The 10,222-nt window shown below is 41.6% G+C and overlaps 1 protein-coding gene across 4 annotated transcripts in view; it reads right to left on the minus strand.

Moving 5' to 3' along the window:
- Positions 1-4,792: 4,792 nt before the first annotated feature.
- NR4A3 (nuclear receptor subfamily 4 group A member 3) overlaps positions 4,793-10,222 on the minus strand; it is a 25,196-nt gene continuing 19,766 nt past the window's right edge. For 3 of the 4 annotated variants that reach the window (XM_060282148.1, XM_035136576.2, XM_035136575.2), the window contains 2 exons: positions 9,617-9,795; positions 4,793-6,528 (listed from right to left, as the gene is read on the minus strand). In XM_060282148.1, the coding sequence (XP_060138131.1) occupies positions 6,266-6,528; positions 9,617-9,795 (442 nt within the window). In that variant the 3' untranslated portion in view covers positions 4,793-6,265. The remainder of the gene's footprint in view (positions 6,529-9,616; positions 9,796-10,222) is intronic. The other variant, XM_060282149.1, reaches the window with a different exon arrangement.

The raw sequence follows: 10,222 nt of genomic DNA on the forward strand, positions 1-10,222 counted from the left end.
AAACATTAGGAAGAACTTCCTGACAGTAAGAGCTGTTCGGCAGTGGAATTTGCTACCAAGGAGTGTGGTGGAGTCTCCTTCTTTGGAGGTCTTTAAGCAGAGGCTTGACAGGCATATGTCAAGAATGCTTTGATGGTGTTTCCTGCTCGGCAGGGGGTTGGACTGGATGGCCGTTGTGGTCTCGTCCAACTCTATGATTCTATGAATCTATAAAAGCAATGCTATTTTTCGAGAAAAAGAGGTGCCGGAACACACCAGGAATGCCTCCCTTGTTGTCTTACAATGGCAATGGCGCCCACCTGAAAAGAGCCAGAACAGAGTTCTAGCAAGTTTTTCCAGCTGAAAAAAAAAAGCCCTGTATAAAAGTAATGATTAAGAATGATTTCCCCAAGTATAGCACACTTTTAAAGGTTTCTTAGAACCTCAAGTACATGAAGGGTATGTCACAGGCAAGTGAAATTGAAATGGAGAAGTTTTGGGAAAAGTTCTGGAAACTACTATGCATTTTCATTCTATGTACATGAGAAACCAGCAGTAAATTCCACCGAATTCAATTCCACTTGCTCAGGGAGACATGTCTTTAAGGACTGCAACCGCATTGGCCCAAGTTCCTTTTTCCTTGTTAGCTTTCTGCTCTTAGGCTGCTTGGAATGACTCTATCCAATGCCTGTGAACAATTGAGGTAACAAATGCAGCACACCAGTTGCTACTCGAGCGATTTAATAATAAGAGATGCCTAAACAAGCAGCAGCAGCAGCAGCTGGCATTGTATTTAATGACTCTGTTTTGTTCTCATATTCTTCACTTTTTGAGGGCCCAGCCACATCCTCTGCTTGATATTTTTTGAGCTTTGAAAGCCTGGGGTCACAGCCAAAATTCCAAGACACGCTGGAGTTTGTACACAAAGAATTTTGTCGTGATGTTCTGCATGTGTTGTGGGAAGGGAGAGAATGCCTGGCGACAAGAGAAAGTTCAAGTATTAAACTGGTAGGTTGGAGGTTGGAGGTAACCAAGAAACCAGCTTCTGCAGAAAGAAGGCTAGACCCACGCTACCCAAAGTGTGTACGTGCACACACACAAACACACACTCTTTAGAAAGACTTCTGCTCAGTACATTTGGTTATTAAAGATAATATTTATATACAGGTTGACTACAAGCTGAAAGGTAAATAACCGACAGACGTCAGATGGGAGACAATGCTGGTATAATTTGGCTTGCTTGCATCTACACTTAAGATTAGTCACAGTGCTAGAGCTGGCTCGTTTGTCCCACTGTTCTTTCTTCCCATAAGATTTAATGAAAGCTTTTTCACGATACAGCAAGGTAAAAGAAACTCACCTAAATAAAAACAAAAACACAGAAAGGAAAATGCAAAGTCTTCTCTCAAAGGTAGCTCTTACCCATTGTCCCACACAGAAAGGGCTGGCCTCTTCCAGCTCTCACCTGCCATAGCTGCCAAGTTTTCCCTTTTCTCGTGAGGAAGCCTATTCAGCATAAGGGAAAATCCCTTTAAAAAAGGGATAACTTGGCAGCTATGCTGGGAGCTTCCCTGTCTTCTCCCAGCCTCCCACCTCAGGAGGTGAGGTCTTCCCTTCCCTGTCTCTCTCACAGGGTCTTCCACACAAGCACCACCTTCAGGTGCACCATCCTGTTCTTGCGGCACACTGCCCGATAGTTGATGGGGGACTTTTAGCCAGGGGTGGCCATCTCCCAAGAGACTGCGATCTACTTACAGAATTAAAAACTACCAGTGATCTACCCCCTTTCTTGAGGTTCAGGTCAAAGTTGTTGAGCTTTTATAGGGAGGGGGAAAGCCCTGTGGGTTTTTTTTGTTGTTTTTTTGGGTGCAGGACAAAAAAATTGAGCTTTTTTAGGGGAGCCAAAGTTGTTGAGCTTCTTTGGGGGGAGCCAGTGATCTACCACAGATGTCCAGTGATCTACTGGTAGATCACGATCTACCTCTTGGATGTGCCTGCATTAGACTATCGTGATGCAATGTTGGTTCAGACAAACCCATATTCTGGTTGTGATGCTATACAGCAGTGAAATTGACTGGAAAGGGACATTTTTTGTAAACAGGCTGCTTAAACTCAGCAGGCACAACCCCTCTGGCGTATCCTACAAGCTTTGGCTCATTTTTATAGTAATACTCCTGTGTTAAAAGTGAAGCAAAGCCATCTAAAGTTTAAATTGCAATTGTAAATGCACAATCCAAGACTGCTTAAGGGCTATGAAAAATCTGGTCGATTATATTATTAGCATTTGACATCAGCCTTGTGTAGCATGTCACACTTTCAATGTCACTACGGTCTGATGTAAATGACATTCAGGCCCACTGACTCCAGCATCTGAGGCAAGGAGCAGGTTTGAGGTTTGTTTGTTTGTTTTTTAGTAATGTCCCGGTCTTTGCTTGGGTTAAGATTAGAAGCAAGGTTCACCCTTCATCTTCATAGTATCCTGTGATTCCTTTTTATTTTTCTTGGATTTGCAGCCCTTTCCACAAACAGGTGACATCCCCCCCAAGGTTAGTTATTACAATAATAATAATATAATAATAGTTTATTTTTTATACCCCGCCCATCTGGCTGGGCTTCCCCAGCCACTCTGGGCGGCTTCCAACAGAAATATTAAAACACACTAATTTCTTAAAGATTAAAAGCTTCCCTAACCAGGGCTGCCTTCAGATGTCCTCTAAAAGTCTGGTAGTTGTTTTTCTTTTTGACATCTGGTGGGAGGGCGTTCCACAGGGCGGGTGCCACTACCGAGAAGGCCCTCTGCCTGGTTCCCTGTAACTTGGCTTCTCACAGCAAGTACTGAGTAATCCGAATATTCTTGGGCAGATTGTCATATAGTAGTGTGACAGAACTGTGGAAAGTTACTTGCATATACTGTATATAATTTTAGCATTGCACAAAATAAGTAAGTCAAATCATGAGGTGCTCCCCAGAACACATTTCAAAAGGAAAGTGGGCTGTACATTTTTAAATACTTTGGGCAATCCTGTTTTGATTTGAAAAAATGTGTATTAATATAAGCTTTCTCATTCTTAATTCACTTTTATTTATGAGAAAGCTTATATTAACACACATTTTGCTGGTCGGGGGTGGTGAAAATCCGTAGAAACAACTGTTTCTCGTGTCCTGGTCAAAGATCATGCATTCTTATAGATGCACAAAAATAATGTGTGGCTTATGGACATTAAACTTTTGAACTGGTGGTCTAAAAAACACAAATTGTATGTACGCTTCCCCCGCTCCTCTGACAGCACTTATGATAGCAGAAAAACTAAGTCAGTGAAAAAGAAAAAAGAAAAAAGGAAAGCCCACATTCTGCATATATTTCCTCTATACTGAGGAGTAAGATTATCAAGAGGCCGCACTTTTCAATGCAATGATTTATTTCTCAAGATACGCAAACCAAGTTCCTGCTAATTTATCAGTGTTCTAAGCTTGCTCCCAGGTTTTAAACCACAGCAGTTCTAAGAGATAAAAAAAATCACATCATAATTCAGCAAAATTCAATACAAATAGGGCCTCTGGGGAAAAAGTTAATTCAATTTAATCGTTTTAATTTACACTGGATATGTAGAAGAGCATTTCTTTCAACCCTACAGGTTAACACATTCACAAAACAGAAGCATTGCTGTTAGAGGAACAGAAAACTTCTGAAGCACTCTATTATCTGAAATAGAAATAAAAACAAGGCACTCTCCATTAACAGCTGTAATATTCCTGATTTTAGTATATGAAACAAGGCATGTTCACACTGAGAAGTTTCTAAGAAAAGGAGTAGTAGAACTGGCTTCGCATTTCATTTCTTTTTTCACTCTTGAGATTTGTCAGTGTCTATCCTGTATGAACTTAAAATAAACAAATCCATAGGTAACAAAGATGCTCTCTCCCCTCCCCCCCCCCAAATCTACGGAACTGAAACACAATGATCACATGAAATGTAACTGTGGGAATATTTATTATGCCATGGATGAGTTATCTCTGTCTCTGAGTCCCTGAAATTTGGACATCTCAGAAGTTAACTGAATGGAGAAGAGATTCTGAGAAGTGTTTTGAACTAATTCTGTACCACAAACTTTTAAAAATGTTTGCATTTTATTTGAATATTGAAAATATATTAACTAAAAAAATTATTGCAACTACAAAAACATATTCTTTCTAATAAACTTTGTTTGCCTATTATTATTTTTTAAAAACCCCTTCATATCCCATTTACTGCCAAATGAGAACTGTGGTTTGTGTGTCTCCAGAAAGAGAATGAAAGTGAAACATGAAGCCAAATTAAATTACTGTCAGAGGTTCTTGTTACCTCTGGTGAGTTATATATTTTGCACATGTGGCAAACACATTAGCATGCCTTTTAAATTCTCTTCTGATTGGGTGCATGAATTCAAAATCAAAATACGATTGCTTTGCAGTTCAACAAGTAAGATTTACCTGCAACAAAAAGCTGTTTCCTCCAATATTTAATCATGCTATTCTGTTTGCCCATGAAGTCAATACTAAAAAAGCAGTAATTTTTAAAATATCTGAAGGAAAACTGAAAATAATACTTTTAATGTTTTCCTGTTGGTACCATTACCAATTTTGAGAATAAGAATATGTTTCCCCAAAAAACACACCCAAATATAATGATAAAATACCAACCTTTTAAAAAGTGAGATAATAACTTGATAACAATGCATCTATTAGGCAGTTAATTTGGCATCTGTTTGATTGTATAATTTAATTTCTATACAATTTTTAAAAAAATACAAAATTACTGTAGACCGTTAAAGATAACAAAAAAAAAAAAAAACTGGGGCATGAAATTGACATTTCTTCTTCTTTTTAGCAAAATGACCAATGAAATCTTAACTTAATACAGTGCATATAATCTTTTTTTTGTAAAGAACTAAAATATTTAAATATTTTTATGTTACCAAACATGAGCAAAATTTTTAATATCAAAGTGCTAAAATTGTACTGCCTTAAAAGTCACTGCAAATAAAACAGTAAGATAAAGTTTACTTGTGGAAGGATGAATTTTATATACAGCTGGTTAATAGAAATGCACACATATATATGTGTGTGTGTGTGAAGTACCCACACTCAACTGAATCAGTGTGAATGCACTATTTAGTTGATCTGTGTAACGCGGCTCCCGGGAGCTGGCAGTCATTGCAATAAATACAGGCGAAGTTTTACAATATATTATGCATGCAAATATTTATACAAATAAAGACACTATGCAACAAATAGTTTCATATTAATATAGCGTCAACAGTATAAACATACAAAATAGGGAGTACATACACGGAATGTTTCAAATGCAGCCCACTAAACCCTTTCTAGCATTTACATTCAGACTATTTTTTTTTACAAGACTTGTTCTTCCAAACTGTCTTGTATCCTTACTAAGCAATTTGCTAAATTCAGTTCTAAACTGTAACTATGCGTGGTGCTGACCCTTTCGGTTGCTATGCATTGTGACTTACTTGATAAGAATGTGGCCTCCAAACTGCTCCTTGCCGCCTTTCCTCTCCCCACCCCCCAACCCACATTGGCATGTTAATAAGTCCTGTTACATGGATCCAAAGTTTGGGAAACTTTTTCATGGAAGTTAGTGCATGTAAAACTATGCCCCCCTCACTCTTGCTATTTAATTTTTTATATTAAAATAAATTATAATCAACAAACAAGACTTTAAAAATTGCACTTGACCATGGGAGTTAACAGCCGTTGTCATTTTGCTATATCAGATTGATACGAAACATGAATCCACGTTAGAAAAAAGAGAGAGAATTTTTCATTTGTGCCAGGTTACTGTGCCCTTGGTACAGGAAGTATGCTAAAGGTATAAACTATAAAAGATATACTACCTGCATGAACAATTTGCCATTGTTACTGTTTTCAAACACTACTATTTTCAAACACACAGCATCTACAATTTTCTGCTCACCACTTAAGATGAGGTGCTATGCAATAGATTTTTTCCTGCTGGGGTAGCATCGTTCAAAAGTGCCATATTAGTGATTAAAAAACAAAAACTGCACTCAACGCTCCCTCTCTCCAGTTTCCTAGCTCCAGACCTGTAGATACATCATTTTAGGCAGCTTGCAAGGAAATTCATTAGGCGAAGTCCAATGCTCAGGGCTGGAACTGCTTTTTTCCGCCGGTTAAATGGGAGCAGCACTGTTAGCATTAAGTTTTCAGTCTTTTTTTTGCCTGCTCTGGTAGACAGTTGCCTTTCTTCACAAGGGTAATAGGAACCTCAGAATGGTAAGGTATCCAGAAACAGTTTGTCAATAATGGAAGGAGGTGGCACCAAATCTTCCAATTTCAGGTAAAAGATCCGCTGCAGTCCGAGGGTGCAGAGGGAGCGCAGGTCAGCCAGGACCCCAAGCACTTTGGACTCCACAGGCTCAAAAGGTTGTCCTTTGCTTTGGCAGCTGAAGGCCAAGTGATCTTTAAAGCTGCTCATGATCCTGTTGCATAGCTCATGCACTTTCTTTGGTTCTTTTAAGCCGTGTCGTTCTGCAAAGCAACGGGAGAAAACGCAAGTGAGCACCCATGTTTTTACGATCAATTTGTCAGCTCCTCTTATTCATACTAAAAGGTTGCTCATTACTAACTACATTACATAGTAATTACAGTAGTACTGAGATGTGCATGTCAGGGTGAGGTGTGGCAGTTAGAGACATGTGGCAGCTTGGTTTTAAAAAATTCCACTAATGTCTAAAAAAAAATGCCTTCTCCAGTTAAGAGACCCAAATGTTTATGCGGCCACGGATGAAGAGAGAGGGATCTAGATGATGTATACATAATTTTAGCGCCATAGTTTCATTGAAGGACTTGATGGCAGAACTGTCACAGAAGGTGTTTTGGAGATCTCCCAGCTTCCCTACCAGTTGTGAATGCTCTATAACTATGGCAACCATTATTTATTCAGTGAATTCAAGTGGAGATCAATATCCACTGTGAGCTCCATCAGTGCTAGGCCTGGAATTCCATCAGGAATTCAGACACTCTTCTAAGAAATGAAAAGCACCTCAACCAAGCTTTGCTATTTTGATTATCTTCTACTTTTTGCAGCTTATTTACCTGTAAAAAGGGCTGGAGAGAAAGCAATCTCTGAACTAGATATTTCAGGGCTGGGAAAAAATGATTTTATTGCGTTGTGTAAAGTACTATATTAGAAAAGCCTGAATCTTAAGAAAAGCTTTCACTATACTCCACCTTCCACCAAACGTGTGACAAACAGTAGGTGGTAACAGATATGGAAAACATAAGAAGGTCCTTCTAGGCCTTTATAAGGTTTTCTGGATAAGCCTTCAGGAAGCCCACCAACTGGAGATGTAGCCCTCCTTGACTGCTAATTGGTACTCTGCGCCATATTGCCTTGGAAGAGAACGTTACCATGTTTTCTTTTACAGGGACAGTAAGCCAGTGGCCCATGAGGCTGGAGGTGACCTGCCAAGAAGTGCATCAACGGTCCCTGCAGCTTTATCTCCAGCTGTTCTTTAGAAGGCAGGGCCGTCTTAAGCCCATCCAGCGCCCTGGTGCTAAGGTCCCTCCAGCGCCCCCCTCCAGAGCCTCTCCAAGGGAGTGCCAAGCGGACTGCGGCAGCAGCGGGAGGCCACCTCCGAGGACTCCGCACTGCACCTCCTTCTCGTTTCCCCAGTGCTGGGTTCCGCTCAGTCAAGCTTCGCCACCAGCGCGCGCACCGCGGGACTAGTAAGAGCTGCTTGGGCGCTGTGCGCGCACTGGTGGTGAAGTTCGACTGAGTGGAACCCAGCGCTGGGGAAACGAGAAGGAGGCCCAGTGCGGAGTCCTCGGAGAAGGAGCGCAGTCCTGGCCAGATCGCCGGAACCCTGTGCTCACTTGGCGCCCTTCCAGTGCCCTTCAGCGTCCGGCGCCATGGTTCTCTGCGCCACTAGCCTCTATGGCTAGGACGGGCCTGTAAGAAGGTAACCATCTATGCAGAGGAAAAGGCAGCACTAGACTGGGGAGGGCTGGAAGCTATGGTTGCGCATGTGCAACTGCATGTGTTTGCTTGTCTGAGTGAGTTCTGAGAGGCTGCATGTATGATGAAGTTTGTGTGCTGCATGTACAGTGCATGTGCGCGTCTGCAATGGCCACTCCCACTTCTGGCATGGAAGGGGGGCTGGCAGCCCATGTGGCCCAGCTCTCGGACCAGAAAAGGACAACTTCCCTTGCCCTGGCGAATGGGCTTGCCCTGGGAGTCATTCCCAGGGGGAACTTCAATCCTGTTGGTTCTCCTGGATCCCTCTGCAGCTTTTCATACCACAGTAAAAAGGTGAAAAGGTAAAGGTTAAATGCAGTCATGAACGACTCTGGGGTTGTGGCGCTCATCTCGCTTTACAGGCTGAGGGAGTCGATGTTTGTCCGCAAACAGTTTTTCCGAGTCATGTGGCCATCATGACTAAGCCGCTTCTGGTGAAACCAGAGCAGCGCACGGAAACGCCGTTTACCTTCCCGCCGGAGTGGTACCTATTTATCTACTTGCACTTTGAGGTGCTTTTTAACTGCTAGGTTGGCAGGAGCTGGGACTGAGCAACGGGAGCTCACCCCTTCGTGGGGATTCAAACCGCTGACCTTCTGATCGGCAAGCCCTGGGCTCTGTGGTTTATACCACAACACCACCCGCGTCCTCATATTCTTCTGCAAATGGTTTTGGGAACCTGGGGGCTTTGCTCGTTCCTGGAGAGTAAGACCTAGAAGTAGGACCCTTGTTCTATATGAAGCCGCAGACAAAAACTCACTTAGAGATTTGGGCAGTGGAGACATCAAGATTCTGATGCTAGGATCGCTTCCATGCATCCCTAGGGAGACAGTGGAAAGCATGGGTCTCTGTTTCATCTGTTGAAAGGGATACAACAGGCTGAAGCTTTATCCATGCAAGGTGGACCTGGTAGTGGGCTCATGTGATCTGATTTGGGTTAGGAGTGCTTGTCTTGAACGCACTCCCCCAAAGAGGAGGGGCTCACCCACAAGCCATGTGCCACGGGAAATGGCCTACCAGCACCTGCTGGTTAATAAAACTCTTCTGCCGGGAGTGTTGCTGTGTTATGCATTTCTTGCCTGCTGCACAATTCCAAATGAAAGTGGCAGGATTTGGCCCAAGATCAGGACTTATTTCACCATATTATTGATTTCACAGAAATTTAGGCAGACTGATCAGGACGGAACACAAATCACATCCTTAACAAGAAAGCCCTTTCTCCAATGAAATATTTACTGCAGCCTATGATTTGCCCCTGACTGAACACAAAGGAGTGTCAGTTAACAAATAAATAATGGCAGAAATGCGAAACTTACAGGAGTGAGAACGTGTAATGCAATTTTTCGGCAAGTGAAATATCACAGAGAAAATGATCTCACGGGGAACATAGCAGTAAGGGCTTTATGAACTGGAAAAATTCACTATTGCAACTCTTGCCAGTCTAGCCTTTGCAAGCATTTAAGAATGACATATCTTTTTAGAATACAGTAGAGTAAAAGTGGATGGGCACTTACTGAAACACCTTATTATCTCTAAAAACTATTTGCAGAGAGATTTTTTTTTAATCAAGAGATTTTTTAAAATTGAAAGTGCTCTTACCTGTAATCATACTTAGAGCTGATAAGCATGCTAAGGCTGGGATGTCAAGGTTGAGGCTCTGTAAATTTAAGGAAAAGTCTTTAATTGAGTCGAGCCACTCCCCAAATCCACGAAGGCACTGAAGTCTATGAAGCACAAGTCCATTGCAGAAAACAAATTTATCTTCAGCAGTGTCAGATCTTGAATGTAAAAAGACACACGTTACGAACACTAGTAGAGTGATATGTGCCATTGTTAACAGCACGTCATTTTCATATTAGTACACGTTTACTGGGAAAGAAGTCTGACTAAAATGGATTGGCAAGATTGAAGCTTTTGGGCCGGTCTACAAAAACAGCCAATCACATAGTAATCTCGTTTCAGATGAGTTGCAAATTCCTGAAAGAACATGCAAGAACCCTTCTCCTGGACGGCTAATTTTGCATGTGCAGGGAGATGGGTTTGTTTGTGTTTTAATGGGAGTCCTTCAGCCATGCTTGCAGTTACATATCTGTGGAACACTTCTATCATGTTTGCACTGAACTTTCCTTTACCCACCTCTGACCAATCATAGCAACTTTTACAAAGTCATGCCAAGAAAAGGAAAAAACAACCACATGCAGAGAA

The sequence above is a fragment of the Zootoca vivipara genome, chromosome 13 (genome assembly GCF_963506605.1).
Source record: "Zootoca vivipara chromosome 13, rZooViv1.1, whole genome shotgun sequence".
NCBI lineage: Eukaryota > Metazoa > Chordata > Lepidosauria > Squamata > Lacertidae > Zootoca > Zootoca vivipara.